The 16893-nt window shown below is 51.2% G+C and overlaps 4 protein-coding genes across 4 annotated transcripts; 1 reads left to right on the forward strand and 3 right to left on the reverse strand.

The window, feature by feature from the left end:
- The first annotated feature begins 48 nt into the window (after positions 1–48).
- Positions 49–4313, forward strand: TGME49_304660 (prostaglandin-E synthase). The gene is made up of 4 exons (XM_002371850.2): positions 49–1648; positions 2461–2589; positions 3092–3241; positions 3701–4313. The coding sequence occupies exons 1-4, from the start codon at positions 455–457 to the stop codon at positions 3824–3826; spliced, it is 1599 nt and encodes a 532-aa protein (XP_002371891.1). The 5' UTR covers positions 49–454; the 3' UTR covers positions 3827–4313.
- A 322-nt stretch (positions 4314–4635) lies between these two features.
- TGME49_304670 (leucine rich repeat-containing protein) lies at positions 4636–8482 on the reverse strand. The gene is made up of 4 exons (XM_002371851.2): positions 7481–8482; positions 6488–6729; positions 5936–6127; positions 4636–5354 (listed from the first exon to the last, which is right to left on the reverse strand). The coding sequence occupies exons 1-4, from the start codon at positions 7953–7955 to the stop codon at positions 5247–5249; spliced, it is 1017 nt and encodes a 338-aa protein (XP_002371892.1). The 5' UTR covers positions 7956–8482; the 3' UTR covers positions 4636–5246.
- Positions 8483–9520: 1038 nt separating this feature from the next.
- On the reverse strand, positions 9521–14765 carry TGME49_304680 (ubiquitin family protein). The gene is made up of 7 exons (XM_002371852.2): positions 14490–14765; positions 13761–13890; positions 12921–13150; positions 12097–12443; positions 11246–11735; positions 10616–10850; positions 9521–10348 (listed from the first exon to the last, which is right to left on the reverse strand). The coding sequence occupies exons 1-7, from the start codon at positions 14512–14514 to the stop codon at positions 10222–10224; spliced, it is 1584 nt and encodes a 527-aa protein (XP_002371893.1). The 5' UTR covers positions 14515–14765; the 3' UTR covers positions 9521–10221.
- A 138-nt stretch (positions 14766–14903) lies between these two features.
- Positions 14904–16427, reverse strand: TGME49_304690 (hypothetical protein). Its single transcript, XM_002371853.2, has one exon. It carries the CDS (start codon positions 15369–15371, stop codon positions 14907–14909), a length of 465 nt encoding a protein of 154 aa, XP_002371894.1. The 5' UTR covers positions 15372–16427; the 3' UTR covers positions 14904–14906.
- Between the last annotated feature and the right edge of the window lie 466 nt (positions 16428–16893).

A 16893-nucleotide genomic window follows, 5' to 3' on the forward strand; every position in this document is an offset into this window, starting at 1 on the left:
CGGGCGACGTTGCTTGGTTTTCAAGACAATCTTGGCCAAAGAAGCAAACGCATGCATCGGTAAAGATCTAGAAAACGATGGAGTCGCTGTTGGAAACAGTCTTCGCATTGGTACGCGGAAGACTCCTTCCAACTGCTTAGCGGAAAAACGCGCGTTGCAGCAACGGAAGACGAAGTTGTTGATCAGTCGGACATGCAGATGTACGGGAGAACGCGAATCATGTGGATGAGTCTACCATTTTTCTGCGCATGCATCGTCTCTATGTATCTCTCTCCAAGCACACATCAGTTTGAGCATGTTTTTCTCAGTGCAAAGAATCGAGACTTCGTTTCTGCTCGTTCGCTTCCTCATCGCGCGTTGCTCGCGCACACACTAGCTTCGCTGCGGAGCCTCCGCGACGTCAGGTCTTTTCTTCTGCAGATCTGACTTTTCTCTGCTGCTCTCTTGGAACGCCATGTGGATTCCAGCAGTCTCAGCTGCTGCACATACATGCGGCGGGCAGCTGGCGCCGGCCTCTTCGTCGCGCCCCACCGACAGACAGAGGCCTGCCGTTCTCTCTCTTCAGTCTCCACTCTCGAGTAGTTCTCTCGACTCGCGTCTTCTGCCCCAACCTCGTCTGTCGTCTTCCTTCTCTTCTCATCGCGCCTCCTCCGCACCGTCCTCCACCTTTGCGGCACGAGTCCTCTCCACGGAAAGGAACCAGCTCAGCAGTGTCTCATCTGTCCTCTTGAAAAGCAGAGCAATCAGAAATCCGCAGCCCCGCAGCCTCCACCTCGCTTCTGGCTGCTCCCTTCGCCATGAAATTGCCGCCTGCCGCACACAGCCAGAAGGCTGCGAAACCTTTCCCCCTGTCTCGTCCGCGGACGCTTCTCCTGTCGTCGCTTCTTTTCCTCGTGAGAGTGCGCAGGCTGCTCCAGGAGGGAGAGGAGAAGGCATCGGTTTGCCTCCGCCTCCACCTGCCGCGTTCCCGAGCGCCTCCAAGCCACCCGAGCCTGTCGTTGTCTCCACTGCTTCGGATGCCGCGCCTCTCATTCGCTTCCTTCTCTCTTCTTCGTCTCGTCCTTCGCTGGGTGCTTCTGGAGACAAAGACGACGAGGCTTCCGGCCGGCAGACGCTTCAGCTGTCTCCGCGCTTTCTGCCCAGGGACCTCCAGCTGCCTCGCGTCGAAAGTGCAGCAACACAGGAAACGGCAGACGGCTCAGAAAGCAACTGCTCAGTGTATCTCCTGCAGTTCGAGAGTTGCCCGTTCTGCAGGAAAGTCCGGGCCTGCCTCGACTTCCTCAACATCCCGTACACCCTCGTCGAAGTCGAGCCGCTCTTGAAAAAAGAGCTCAAACCTTTCGGATACTCCAAAGTCCCTCTCCTCGTCATTGCTCGCTCTTCTTCTCCGGCGTCCTCTTCTTCGGCAGAAGCGGCGGCTCAACTCGCTCGGTGGGCTGCGGAAGACGCGGGGAAGCCTGTGGAGGAGCGACGCCTCTTTGCGCTGGCAGACAGCAAAGCCATCGCGCATGCACTGATGGAATCTCGAGGAAACTCGACGGGTGCGGAGGGCGCGGAGAACCGCAGACAACGCGAGGTCCAGTGGCTTGTCTGGACAGACCAAGTTCTTGTTCAACTGATCGTTATGAACGTCTACAGAACCATGCAGGTAGAGAGACATGCTTTCGCAGCCATTCACAAATACCGAGTATGTATGCTTATCCATTCATACATGCATGCGTATCGGTGTGTGTGTGTTAATACAAGGCAAGTAGTTGTACGCATGCGTATAGGACATATAGAGATAGATATAGATATTCACTTGTACACATAGAGGTTTCTATAAATATATATACATATACATACACATACATATATATATGTATATATATATATATATATATATATATATATATGCATTTTGCTTGCGTGGATTTGTGTGTTTGGTTTGGTTCAAGTGCAACGTTCGAGAGGGTCGAGACGGAAGCGGTGGGTGCCTCTCCGTCAGCCTCTCCTTCGTTCCGCGCGTCTTCGACTTCGCATGTCGACGCACTGATACAAAAAAGAAACGAGCAAAAGTATAGGCGCATACCTGAATCGAGCGAGAGGCAGAGAGGTGCCGAGAGAAGGTTAGGGAGAGAGGTCCAGAGATAACAAAGGCAGGAAAAGGAAGGTGAAGGTAGCGGGGCAGGTAGAGATGCAAACCAAGACGAACAGAGCGCGAAGTATCTTACGTTAATGTGTGTAGTGGATAGATAAAACGACCGACAGGTCAACACAGACATAGGTGGATTCATAGACGCGTAGCTGTTCAGATACTGACGAACCGGTACCGTCTCCATGTTCGCTCCAGCTCCGATGATTCCTCAAGAACTGTCGATCGTCTCGCGGCCGTTGGGTCCTCTTTCCTCTTTCTTCTCGATCGCGTGAGTGTTCGCCACGGTTTTCCGGCCTCTCTGCCTGCGCTGTGCTCTTCGTCAGGAATCCCTCGAAACGTTTTCTTACCTCCTCACGCATCCGTCTTTCTCCTACTTCCAGCAACTCTCAGGGCGCTGGACTGGCAGCGTCGTCATGCGGCTCGTGGCGGGTCAGCGTAAAAAGCGCTACGCGGTATGTCTTTTAGAACAGGAAATCCGCGTTTTTGTGTGGGAAGAACGGCGTCGTTTCGTTCGGTGGGTTTGGTTCAGGAACTCTGAGAGCCGCGATTTCTCAAGGTGTGACATTTCCTGAAATCGACGTCTCTTCTCCTCCTCCCTACGTTTCTGTGAAAAGCCACAGGCGCTGCCGCCGTTCTGCAGACGAGGCCATGGGGGTTTCCCTGTTTTTCTCGGTTTTTCTAGCGGGGACAGAAGAGCCGTTTGTTCCTGTTGCTGCGTCGATCTCCAAGGCGTCGTCGGGCTTCTTTCTCTTTCTTTTGTGGACGTTTGTGGGGGCTTAGATCTTGAGAGGCACTGCCGTTCCATTTGAGACAGTCCGAATACGCACGAGGGTAGCTGCGACTCCGAGCGTCTCCACGTCTCTTTCAGGTACGAGAGAGAGAGAGAGAGCACATCTGTTTGCGACAGTGGACACCCTCCGCCCTCCAGTGATTTTCCTTGCTTTGCGCCTCCAGGTCGATGATGTCCGACAAGCTCTCTACGAGGCACTCGACGACTTCAGGCGAGCGTTTGAGGAGTCTGGGTCGCCGTTCTTCGGCGGCGCTGAACCGGATGAGGTCGATCTTGCGGTCTTTGGAATTCTTAACAGCACCGAGGGATGCAGCGTAAGAGACGCTTGAGAGCCCCGACGCAGATCCTGGATTTGGAGCAGCGGCGACGAAAAGCGGGAGAAAGAAAGCGCGGGGGTGTGACCATTCCCTTTGGGTGGGGAAAGTCGCGTCCTCTGGATAGCTGACCATGGCCGTATTGAGAGAAAATTGGATTAGCCGGCAGGTGGAAAACAGGGCGAGTTGCTAAACGTAGGATACGGAATAGGACCGCAGTTATTAGAGAGATGCGCAGAACCAAGCAATCTAAGACTGCTGAACACCGCCCACCTGTCACCTAAAGGCGAGCGGAAGATGTGTATACCGATAGTAATAGTAATGCACGTATACCAGGCACGACCGGGAACTTTGCTTGTTCCGCGTAAGATCGTCAGTCGCCGCCGGCGAGCACAAGCCGTCCTCATCGACGACTTCGTTTTTTTCTCTCGCCTCTCCTTTGTTGTTCTCTGTCTTCAGGTGGAAAAGGACATCCTCCAGAACAGCTCTATTGTACCGTGGCTGACGCGTATGCGACAGGCTGTTGGACCCTCCAAGGCTTTCAATCACATCTCTCGGGGACCCTCTTCCGCTGCTTCTTCGTAGTCCATGGTTTCGTGTAGATCGTGTTCCATTGCAAAGGAGTAATGACGTGACTGGAGGCGCGGATACACTCCGAGAATCAGAGTTTTTTTCGGCGTTTCAGACGTCGTCTGTCAGTGGATCTTCATCTAGACTGACAGCCTTCTTGTGAGGTGCTCAAACGTCCTCCAGTCAAGCCGTGACCGGCCTAGACGTTGTCGGCGCGTCTCGCGAGCCGGAGGCGAGGCGCACAACAACAGAAGTCGCTAAGCGTGGGCGAGCCTCAGCATCCAGAGAGTTTCAGACGCATGCATTCGTGTAACAGTCGGTTCTCGACTATTGGGTGGGGTACGTGAAGGAGAAACGGTCGCAACCGGCTCGTGAATGGAGTCGTGGAGTTTGGCCGACGGTAGCCAGTGTGTGTTGGGTACGAAAGGCGGATATCGAAGAGTATGTGAGGTGTGTCTTTTCTGTGGAGCATTCCTTCTGAGTAACTCTTTGAGTTATGGTTTCGTGTGTGGCGGGAGCTCTTCAACATCTTTTCGGCTCGAGAGCGCTTTCGCGGCGACTCTCTGTACGTTTCCTCTTCTCGGACGAGTCGAACGTTCGCCACGACGACCTTTGAGCCGTGCGAGAGTTCGTACGTCCGCGAATTCCGAAACGCCGTTAACAGTCAATTCTGCGGGGGCAGAGAAGCGGCAAACCTCATCAAAGGCGAGGTGTGCAAGCCATTTTTGCGGGACGCTTTTCGAAGGCGAGAGAAGTTCTGTGGATTCAGCAGCTCCTAAGTTGGCCAAAACTCACCAGCACAAACCGAACGGAACCCCCCTTTCGTTTTTTCCGCAGTGTTTCAAACAACGCATGGGAAGAAAGAAGTATCGCTTCAGTGTCATATTCCCGACTCCACATTCTAAGGTGTGACCTTGTGTCCACAGACACCACCGCTTCTGTACGTAATGTATGCGTTTTTGAGACACGCAGAAATCCAGTGAACCTGCGAAAAAGCGCTCAGACGCCACAATTTTGGGTTGCCTGTAACGAATGCCGCCCCAGTCAAATGTGTGCTGGGTCATGACGAATGGGGCCAGTTGCCACAGCCTTCATGCGTGTGAAGCCAGCGGACGCATACACAAGCAGTACACGCTAATTGAACCTCATTTTGCTTGTGTTACACACTTTTCTGTTCCCCTGTCTTTGTGCTTCTCGGCTTCGCTCCGCTGCTTCCTTTACTTGTTCGGATGTAGACGCGCCTCTAAACAGCGCGATGCGTCCACCACAGATTTTAGTTTTTCCACAAGACACGAAGAGCGCAACTAAATTTCGCTTGCGGGTAGCGTGGCACTGGATAGGAGAAGGGAAACCATCGTAAAGTCTGATTCCGACACAACATCCTGGAGAGAACAGTGTGTAAGCAGCTTCCTTCGACCTGCTTCACTCTTCCAGTTCAATACACCAGCTTCGATCGAAGAGCTCCAAGCATAGCAAATCGTCCTGGGTAGCGCAGCAGCGGCGTTCCGCGGATATCGATCACCTCGAGATGTGTCATTTTGGACTGCGGAAAAGAGAAAAAGCGGGAAAAGATTCCATCCGCAAATGTGAAACGACCAGCGGATACCGAGACACAAAATGCAACGACTCCACAGTAAAAAAACTGTTTGGTAATCGCGTGAACTGCGTCACGCTTTGATGTACAACGCACATTTAAACTGTGGTATCATTGTAAAATAGACTGGCTTGTACAGAGACATTCACACGCCTTTCTTTCCGCAATCACACGTCTTTCTTTCTGCAATCTAGCTGATAGAGATAGTCCTTGCTCGGAAGCGGAAACCTTCACGAGGAAATGGAGAAAAAACCAGATCCGGGACAAGTCGTAGGAAGACAACACGAACAACCTGACGGCTGATAAGCCTTGTGCAAGAAAAAAGGCTTTTGAATCGCAAGCACATGCCGATTTTCATATGTATGTATATATATACATATACATATATATGTACATATATGCGAGCGTACTCCATCGCAGCAAAAGATTTGGTTGAACGTATTAAGAAAGGCTCGCTGTTTCGTCTTTTGAACGGGGGCACACAGAAGAGAATCCGAAGTCAAAAACACTCTCAAGTGAACGCGCCTTACAAGGGGGAGTAGGTGATCTGCCGCGGAAATCTTCGTGTAGGTTAGCTTCAAAACTTTCAACTGAGTGGCACGCTCCAGCAGACGAGCAAGACTATCGTTGAAAGGATTCAGAGATAGGTCTAGCTCTTGAAGGCCAGGAGAGAAAGGGAAATGCTTGAGCGTTGTTATTTGGTTGCCTTCCAACTTCAAAGTCTAACAGTCAAATCGGAACAAAACACAGAACATTCGCGGGGCGAATTAGGGGAAACGCATGCGTTAAGTCATTGAGCTGTAAGTTGCTTGCAGTCCGAACTACCTAGAAAATGTCAAGCAATCGTTTCTTACGGATGTACCACAGCTGCTTGCACTGCTGTCCCTGTATGTAATCGTGCCCTTTTGTAGATATGTCTGTACATGTGGATGCTTGATATGCCTCTCTGCTCACGACGCACACATAAACGTTCACTCCTGTCGCTCATAACTACAGAAGAAACACTGAAAACAGGCTCAAACGGTAAAGCTCATTCCGAGCCATGAAATCGGCTGTTGCTTTGGAGAGCTGCGCTTCCTTACTTTAAGGTATGTGAAGCACAGCAGGCCCTTGAAGCTGGTGATTTTGTTTCCAGTGAGATCCAGCTCCTTTAAGAATTTAAACCGGGGAATATTCTCGCAAGATGTGAGGCCACAGTTGAGAATTCTCAGCGCCCGCATATTAAAGAAGTCAGCAAACAACTCTTTGTCGCCATCCGTCAAGACTTGGAAGTCATATGGAAAGGAGGACCGTCGTCCATCGAGAATTAACGATTCGATGGCCCCTGAAAAATGCGAGTACAGGGGAAATATAAGGAAGAGGCAGGAAATATATAGGCTTCGTTACACCAGTTGCACAGTGCCACAACAAGGCGTGATTTCTGGTTTCGCTGAGTACATCACCGTCTCTGCAGTTGTTTCTGTACATGAAAGAGGAGCCTGTCGAACCGATGGCCTACATCAGTGTTCTAACATACCATCCGAAAGCTGTGACACACGATAACCCCGAGACATGCACAGAAGTCCTCAGGCGTTCCACGTATGTTCTTCTCTATTCAAGTGCTCCACCAAGCATGCATGTTACGGTATAGTCAGTATCTGCCGTTGCGGTGTTCACGGGGAAGTATCCCAGGGTGTTTCCGTAGGAAGAATGAAGAGGTGCGTGGCTATACTTCAGCTCTGTCTTGTTCAAATTACTCTTCTGTGTTCATTGCAGCTCCTAGGCACAGCAATCACCAGTCCTCCGTTTTGTGTCTCTCCCCGATAATCCCCCCTAAAGCAACACCAGACAACAAACGACCTTACACGCGAGACTACACCAAATCACGCCCAGTGCAGCCGTTTGCAACGTGTATCAAAGTACGGGCGGGGCTCTGAAGACTTATCGTGCATTCCAGCCTGCCACAACGATGCCCAGTAACCGGTACTAAGGTGCTGTGCATTACTTCGACGAAAGCGTAGCTCGAGACTGTGCACTTTCAATGCTTAATGCGGAATTCTACATCCTCATTCGGTTTCTTCAAGTTTCCTGTGTACCAGTATCAACAACGAACTGCGTGTGAAACACGATGACATCGTGATGCTTCTCTCGGGGCGTTTTCTCCCAGTCTGTGCTGTCCTCTGCACATAGTTGGTACTGCTGCTCCTTCAGTTTGCGAAGTTCGTCGAGGAGCGCTCTTTTAAAGTTCGTCGCTCCTTCTTCTGTACGCGTGTGAACATAATCCAAAGGCAAACGATTAGGCACTAGAAGCGTTTTGGGCGCCCAGAAAAGCCGCCCGTCTGGCAGCTGCTTGGCACCACATCGCAGGGCTTTGTCATCGAGATCGGCAGCCTGTGCCGTCTCCGTCGCAACCTTGTAGGCTAGAGCCGACGGCACGCGTTCTGCGATGGCCCTTTCTCGTGCTGGTAGGAACTGTGATGTTACGCTTGGTGATTGCATCGGCGCGGCTGTCCGCGCAGCATTCACGGGATTAAACGTCGCCATCGGCCAGGAGGGAACGGATTGATACATGGGAGAAACTCAACCAGACGGCGAGCGTGAGAACGCAGTCGTGCGACGCGCCGTTACGTGACAGCAAACAGCGAACGCACGCGAAAGAGGAGCAAATGCCACGAGGGTTAAACTGCAAGCCTTACAAGCTTGCACACAGGAAGAAAAAAAGCTGCAAAGGTTCCAGCAATAAGGTAAGCATTTGGAACCCTGACAGAAATTATACAAGGTTTCGATGGAATAGAACCGGTAGCTCGAGCAAGGCTTGTACAACCCACGAGACGGGAGATTGTAAGGGTGTTTGCGTGAAACACGGAGATCTCGTTTGGCATTCGGCATTCTCCTTGGCCACTGTTACCGCGGGTTGTGACATGTGGATTTCACCAGACGTCCCTCCTAGCGATAGCAGCAAACCAGAACGCGACCCGTTCCCCTGAGCTGACTGAAAGCTAGCCAATGGGCACCGACCGCGATGCCCGCTGGAGATCTGTCCTCAGCCTCATTTGAATAGTGCACACATGTCCTCCACGGATGGCGTGACTCTGGAAAAAGTCACTCCACTTGGCCTTGCCCACCTGATATCCTCGAGCAACTAATTCGAAGGGAAAGAATCACGTTCATATCAAAGTGGTGCGTTTAAGGAACTGCGTCTACCCTAGATGACCGGTCAACGTCCATTCCCCTAGAGGGAAACTGCTGAACGACGTCACCGCTGGAGCGGTGTTGCGTTGAATGTTACGACAGTTCGGGCAGTTCGTTCCGGAAGAACGCGTAAGGACTCCTTTCCTGTCGAGTCCACACTAATGTGCCGATTTAACCTACAGTAAGTGTCTGAGCATACCCCTGACGCTGCTGTGCTTTCCGGACTGTGTCCCGGTAGCGGACCACCTAGGGAGGACTCGGGTGTCGGTCTACAGGATGAGGATTGGAACTGTTTTGCAAAGTATTCCGTAATTTCTATTTCTACAGCTGAAGGCTGAAGCGATAACTATCAACGCAAGAACCTTTCGCGTGGGTTTCCGTCACGAAAGTATGCGTCATGTAAGTATAACAGGAACGACCCCTGAGCGGCAAGGTCGCAAACAAAGAACGTGACCACGGGTCGGAACGAGCAATAAGCTGCTGGGAATTCATCAAGCGCTGGAGTGTCGCCAGTCGGATGTCAGTCTGCTGCTTGCCACTCACGGGCAAGCGCCATACGCAAAAGCTCGTTTCACTGGCGGTAATCGAGGAAGTGGAAAATTCGAAACTGTAGGACTTCCGATCGTGTCTCCCACGCACTGCCTGCAAGAGAGCTTTCTGTCACTGAGACGGTAGCTACTGTGATTTTGTCAGGGGGAGAGAATGGAAGTTCCGTTGCTGGTGGAACGGGAAGGACACACAAGCACCGCTATTGCTAGTTCCCATCATCGTTGCTATTCGAATTGGGAGCTCTCAGTTATCTTTGTTAAAAACCGCTGTACAAGTATTCCAGCAGTTGCCGCTGGACCAACGAATCGTTCACGTGTCTCTTCGTGGATCACAAAGGGCGCATTAGTCTTTGGATCGGACATGCACACTCGAAGAGCGACATTGTTCTTTCCGTAAAACAGCAACATGAGATTAACAATTTTCCCTGTCTGGACGAGTTATGCTAAAGATGCAAAAGTGATCGGGAAATCAGGACCACACGACAAAGGAGCGTCGACCATATGCACACACAAGCACACATGTGTGTGAGTATATGTTTCTGTTCATGTGAAAACATTTTGGTTTGAAATGCAGAGGCCCACGTTCAGAATCGCGACCACCACTCAACGCGGGCTTCGAAACGATCTTAAAAACAGCTCGAGTATGCATGGGGATACCTCACTACATGCGTAAGGCTCTCTACATGTATGTATGCAGATATGTACATTCTGCTTGAAAAAATGGGATTTCCTCGGAGTTCTCGATACTGAAGCAGAAGGTTCTGCATCAGGGCTTTGGAAATGCCCTGTTTCCTGGAAACAGGAGATGTCATAATCGGGTCTATTCCGCGAAACGCCGAAGCTGAGTACATCATCAACGGGGTGGTGTACGCATATAGACATGTATCCATATATCCTTGAATATAAGACATATATACATCTGTATATATGTATTTGTCCCATACACACGAGGGTACCAGTTATCAATGGAGTGCATCGTACCGATGCACGCATAGAACACTGTCACATTGACGTGTGCATGGTTGTGTAAAGACGTCCACCTGGAGATACAGAAAGATACAGTGTGATAACGAGGATTTCCAGTGACACTGGCGTACTCAAGAGAGGTTTTCTTGGTCATGTTGTTGCTGGTTAAAGAGGAAAGTAGCAGCGGCCTCGACATTGCCGCCTGCTATGGCGAGAGCGTCCACAGCGTCTGTGCGGAGAAAACCGAGATCGACGAGTCTGAAGAAAACAGGCAGCACCTCGCGTTCTCAGATAAAGGGGGCGGAGCATTCGAAAAGACAGAGGACCAACTCTACCTGTTATAAAGCCAAACACACAAATAAACATATACAGAGATAGATTATAAATGCGCATACATGTACATGTACGAACAAAGGCGAGAAACAAGGCTGTGGTGAGCAGCTACACCAAGAGTTTTTCTGCCTCGGCTATAACCTCATTCCCAGTCAAACGATGCATGTCCTCGTTTCTTTTCCCCGCACTCACTGCTGAACTTTGGCTTCATCTTGAGGCTCCAGGCTGGTTGTACTCTGCTGTCGGAGAGGCCCAGGCGAAGCGGAAGAGGACGATGAAGAGGAAGAAGAGGAGGAAGAATCGACGTCCATTTTCTTGTCTTCGCCTGAGGAAGTTGCGGTGGGGGAACCGAGACTGTTGGGTGTATCGGCGCGGCCGAACATGCCCTTGGTGATATCCTTTTCACTCAAGAATGGGATTTCTTCGTCTGCAAGACAGGTTGTCGAAAAGCGGCAAGTCGCACCAATATAAACAGCCTCGCCTGTGCCTCCGCGTCTCTCTTTGATGCTCGCCTCCTCTGTATTGCGCCTTTCCCCTCCAGGTCGCCTTTTGTGTGTCTTCGCCGCAGCAGGGAACTTTCCGATCGCCTCTCTGCGTTCCCACCTGCCGCGACGCTCTGCCTCTCGCTCGAACCTAGGCACATCGCGTTCTCCCTCGGAACGTCAGACTCAAGAAACAGCGTGCAAGCTCAGAAGAGAAGGCGAGCTGTTTTCAACACTGTATCCCTTCTCGTCATCTCTCTGGTTTTGCGGCGCTTTTCGCGGCTTGAGACGGCCTCCTCTGGCCTCTTTCACGATTTCTGTTGAATTTCTGGAGACTCACTGTCGATGCGCAGAACGCTTTTCTTCAGGTCTATGCAGCACTGGTATCTGCGCAGGAGGTCGAGGCCGAAGAGGAACTCGACTTTGTTGTCCTGGAGGACGGTGAAGCTGGAGGGGAAGAAGCGCTGGCCGATCTTGAGCGTCGCCAAGTGAATTTTCCCGACGATTTCCGTCTTTCCGACGCCCTGAGCGACGCCACGGTATCGTGTATCCATCAGACGCAGCAGACTGCACTTCTGCGCGCATGCGTAAGACATGAAGGTGCTCTGCGCCCCGCTGTCGACGAAGGCCTTGATCGGCACCCCGTTCACTTCGATGTCGATGAACAACATGTACACGGAGCCAAAGGCTTCGGGCAAATGCTCTTGCGCGAGCAGGTAGTTGTCCTCCACTTGCTTCTCATGAATCTCCTTCATCATGAATGCCTGGGCCGCCGCCGACAGCGGATTGGCCAGTGCAGAGTTCAGCTGCTGCAGTCGCGACTCCTCTGCCTGAACAGAGGACCCAGGAGAGACACCACAACGCCAGTGAAGAGAAGGCGGAAAGGAAAGACCGGTTGCTGAGAAGAGACAGGGAGGGAAGAGTGAAAAAGACAGAGATGCGTGGTGGATACGAAACCAAGCGATCCTCACGCGTGCAGTGTGTACCACCCAGACATCTGCTTTCTTCTCCTTCGTCTTCTCTCTCTCTCTCTCTTTCTTTGTCTCTCTCTCTTTGTCTCTCTCTCTTTGTCTCTCTCGTTGACAGAGTCTCTCTCTCTCTCTCTCTGCCTGGTGTCTGTCTCTGTCATCCTTGTTTCGTCCTCGCAAATCTTCGCGCTCTCTCCCTCTCCCTGTCTCTCTCTCTGCCGACCTTTCTTCTTTCTTCGAGTTGCTTTCGCAAGTGCTCCACGAGTTTGCCGAAGCTTTCTGTCTCGCCCCTGCCTTCTCTGGACTCCTTCACTGCCTGCCGCAGCACCTCGCCCAGAGGCGGATTCTCCAGCGCTAACACACTGAGAGTGGCTTCCTGCGCAGCACAGACGTTGATGAGCGTCTGCGCTTGTTGCTTGAGATACTCGTCGTCGGAGAGAGGCGGTGTGCCTGCCCGGCCCTCCGTCCTCTCCGCAGAAGATGCATGGTGAGTTGCCGACCTCGCCGGCCGCGGCGTCGTCTCTCGCTGCCGAGTCTGCGCCTTGGCTTTTCCATCCTTCACCACAATGTCTAAGAGACACAGGAAGCGAAGCCGACACAAGAAACTCGAAGAAGAGACAGGAAGAACAGAGAAAGGGAGCAGCGATGGAGGCAGCAGGGAGAGAGCGGGAGAAAAGATGGACACAAGGGGAAGAAGAAGGAAGGAGAAAGAGCAACAGGAAGCGGAGAATGAGACAGAGGAGAAAGAGAACAGAGAAAGACACGAGGAGAAAGACGAGGAGACGATATGTAGGAAGAATGGGATCTCCCCGACAGGTTTTAGGATGAAGGACAGGAGAGATACGCGGAAAGCCGGAAACTGGCAAAGCAAGACGGAAGAGGTTTTTCCTGAGAGACCAGAGAATGTAGTCTCCGTTCAAGACACAATAGTAAGGAAAGAGACACACATTCCTGTTTCTTCTCCTCAACTCGCATGACTTTTGGTGCCTAGCCTCCTTTCCTCGGAAGTCTCACGGCGCTAACATTCTTCTCTCCATCGCCGCTTACTCGAAAAGTCAAAGAGCGACTGCAGACTTTGTTGTCCCCGTCGTCCACCTGTGGATCCCGCTTGTCGGCTCCGTCCGCTCGCTCCAGAGACAGGAGGCGCGACCGCGTCCGTGGAGCCCACGCTGGGCGGAGACGCAGCAAGCGCAGGAACAGGCGCCTCCGGGAGACGTCGAACGAGAATCATACTCCCGTCTGGAATGCCGGCGGCGCCCACGGTCGCAGCATCTCTGCTGAAGAAACAAGGAGACGAGACAAATGTGAGGAAGGTGAAACCGACTCAGTGAATCACTGGAGGCATCTGCACTTTGTACGGATGTCCACACATACGCCTACATCCACATAAATACGTCGATGCAATTATGCGTGTGTTTGTAGAACGACTGGGTCTGGCTGACTGCCAGTATATATTGAGCGTCTGAGGGTAAATCAAATGAGGCACGAACCAAAGAATCCTTGTTCCGTCGAGCATGCTAGCGAGGCCATGTAACACCCTACACATAAATATATACATATATATATATATATATTTATATATATATATATATATATATATTTATGTATGTACATATTTATGCATAGATGCACGGGTATGTTTTTTCTTCTCAGAGCACACACCGCTGTTTGCGTTGGCTTCTCGAGAAGAGGCACGCAAGCGCATCTGCGCAGACTTTGCCAGGGTGGAAAGACTCCTTTTCTGCGACGGGGCAACACACCTGCTTCATGTTTGGGTTTGATGACACAGTTCTGCGCCCGTGGACCTCTCCCTCACATGCATGCGTTTCTCGTTGCGACTGCGACCTCAGAATGTGGACGCTGGAAGGCCTCCAGACTCGGACTCACCTTATCGGCTGCATGTCCACGAGGAGTTGCTGCTCGTTGGGAGGAATGCGCGTCTCCGCTTCGATGAGCGCCTTCAGCGCGTCGACGGTTGTCCCCGCGCTGACTTCCAGAGAAAAGACGACGCCCGAATCTGTCGGAGGGAGACACAATCGTCGAAATGTCAAAGAACGACTCATCTCCAGTGCATACAAAACCACGCGCAGGCCGCCACATACATACATACACATATATCTATATCTATCTATCTATCTATATATATATATATATATAGATTTATGTATATTTATGTATATATATATATATAAATTTATGTATATTTATGTATATATATATATATATATATAAATTTATGTATATTTATATATATGCATATTCTTAGTTGGATGAAGAGATGGCCGGAGAGTCAGGAGAAGACAGAGATGCACGCACTGGCAGACGCACAATTTCGACAACCTCACCAACGTGTAGAGCTAAACAGAGAAAGAGAGAAGTTGAAGCTGGGGGTGTCGGCGTTGGAGATATTTCTGTACAAAGACGTTGCGGACGAGAGTATTTGCATGTGTGTGGGTGTCGTCCGCGGAAGATTAGTTTCCTTGAGCCGAAGTCAACGCAAATGCGCAAGAGACAGTGTGCCGGGCGAGGAGACATATCAACGTGGATGGGGAGAAGCCAGGCGAAGACACAGGCAGAGTGTGTCTCGGAAGAAAAGAGCCGAGACAAGAGGCGTACCGTCGTCTGCAATGGATATCTGCATCTTGGAGAACGCCGCGACGAAATTTCTCAGGCCTTCGCGGAAAAGAAAAGGCGTCACGGGGACGAAGGACGAACACTGCGATGGCAGCAGCCTCCGAAGAACGGGAGAGAGACAGACAGAAAGGTTAGGACCAGGAGAAGAGCCGACGACGACGAGACACGAGAGAAGGTAAGAGCACAAACAGAGAGATGGAAGAGAAAGAGAAGACACCAGAAAGGATGCAGAAAAGCTGCGAGGCTGCCGGCGGGCGGGAGGAGGGGGGGTCGAGTGCCCGTAATAACAAAAAGGGATGTCCTTGTGGAGATGTTGTGTTATCCGGAAGAGACAGAAGCCGTCGATGTGCTTTGAGAAATTGCAGAGAAATCCAAAAAACTAGACGGCCCGTGTCTTGCTCAGCAGCTGCCTGTGCGTATACAGATGTGCGAATATCTTCCTTGAGCTGAGGACTTGTCAATCTCCAATCTTTGGAAATCTGTGGAGATGAGAAGGCGTCTAGAACACCCATGGACAACGAAGGAAACGACAGTGGAAGCCTCGTTCTTTTTTCCTTCCTTGCTCTTTCTCGTGGAGTTCCAGGAAGAGAAACCAAGACACAAAGGCGAAAGAAGGCTCGCAAGCGCTTTGCTGAGAACAACGCGGAAGTTCCAGAAGATCGCGAGAAATGGAAACGCAGACGTTGAGAAGAGGGTCCTGCGGAAGAAGCCGAGCGAAACAAGTCTTCCAAGAAACACGCTGAAATTCGAAAAGAGAAAAACCAAGACCTTGGCACGAGAGAAACCTTTGTTTCTTGCGTCTTTGCCATGGCGTAGCACTGCAACGTTGCGCGCTTTTTCGCAGCCAAAGCCTCCCGACGGCATTCTTCTCGTCTTGTGTTCGAAGTACTGGCCTCTCAACAAACGCGCTCTCTTTCGTTCCTCGTTTTATCTTTTATTCTCTTTCCTGTATCGTCAGCGTCACCACTCTCTACTGCTTCGTTCCGCCCTAACCCTGCCCAGACCTTCTCCTCCGGCTGTCCTGTAAACGTCTTGTTTCGACTATTTCTCCTTCTTTCTCTTTTTCTCCTTACTCTCTTGTACTTTCTGTCTCTCTTTGTGTCTCATCGAACTCCTCTTGCTGTCTGAGACTTCCACGGGCGGCTGGTGCCCCTCCACATCAGGATTGCACATCACCTCAAATAGGACAGGTGACACACACCTGCACGCAACTGTCCGTTATTTTTACTCGCGGCGACGGGTGGAGTATAATGGAGTGTGAAAATCGGTTCTCCTGGACCGTGAGGCTGAGGGAAAGGAAACATATCTTTTGTCCTGCCGTTTCATGCGTTTATCACAGCGTTTGCAGATGCACGCAGACATCTGGGCTTCCTGTCGGTCTGCGTTTCCACGCCTTTTGTGTTATCAAGGAAGGACTGGGGATCCAGACGCGGCGTCTATGCGGTGGCGTTGTTTCAGAGAACTGGGAGTCTCTGTATCGGTGTGCTGGCGAGCAGTTCCCTTTGCGACATAACTCTCTCCGAACCGACGCCGCAACTGCATAGGTTCTCCAGCGTCGTTGATAGGCATAGGCAGACAGACTCGTTCGAACAGACTTGAATGAGGAAGGAGACTACCACAGTTAATATACCAATGCTTTACAGCCTTCTTCACGCCCACATAAACTCCGAGAGCAGCGGCAGCGTGAGAGGATGGGAGCTGACCGATAGACTGCAGCTTACCTGCAGCGGAAGAGAGACCGAACCTCCTGAGGCAAATTAGGATTTGGTTTCTCAACGAAAATGTCCGGTCACCGACCGCACCTCGACGGTGTTGGTTGTTTGCAGCCGTCACCCCCGCTCGGCTTTCGTATGGAAAGCAGATGTCCCGGAGAATTGGCAATGATTTGCAGCGAAAAGAAATGCAGAGTGTGTTCGGAGGTGAAAGAAGTGGGGAACTGGACTGCGGTTCAGTTTTTGCGAAGCTTTATGACTCGGTTCAGTCCATTTGACTTCTGCAGTTCTGGATCGCATCCATAGATTGCATCTGGAACATACGCGAAAGAACCTTAGTTTCGTCAAGTATCGAAATCCAGAACTTTACAGCAGATCGAGTGTCGAGGAACCTTCTGTCGGACGATATTCATTTCCACTACTTTTTGCTGCCTTCAGCAATCTACAAAAAAAGTTGTCGCCCGTGCTGAACGCTCGCGCTCCGCCTGGCAACTCTGAGTTACATCCGAGAAACAGTCTGAGAGTTGGTGTGTGTCTCTGTGTGTAACGTAAAGCCATCCTGCTCTACAGTCCTGTTGTCTTGGTTGTCTACACACCCCTATGTACAACTCTTGTGTTATCTGCCAAATTCTTTCGCATCTTGTGAGCTCAATGCTCCCTCGCCGGAAAGCGCC

Source organism: Toxoplasma gondii, chromosome VIIa (genome assembly GCF_000006565.2).
Source record: "Toxoplasma gondii ME49 chromosome VIIa, whole genome shotgun sequence".
Classification (NCBI taxonomy): Eukaryota; Apicomplexa; class Conoidasida; order Eucoccidiorida; family Sarcocystidae; genus Toxoplasma; species Toxoplasma gondii.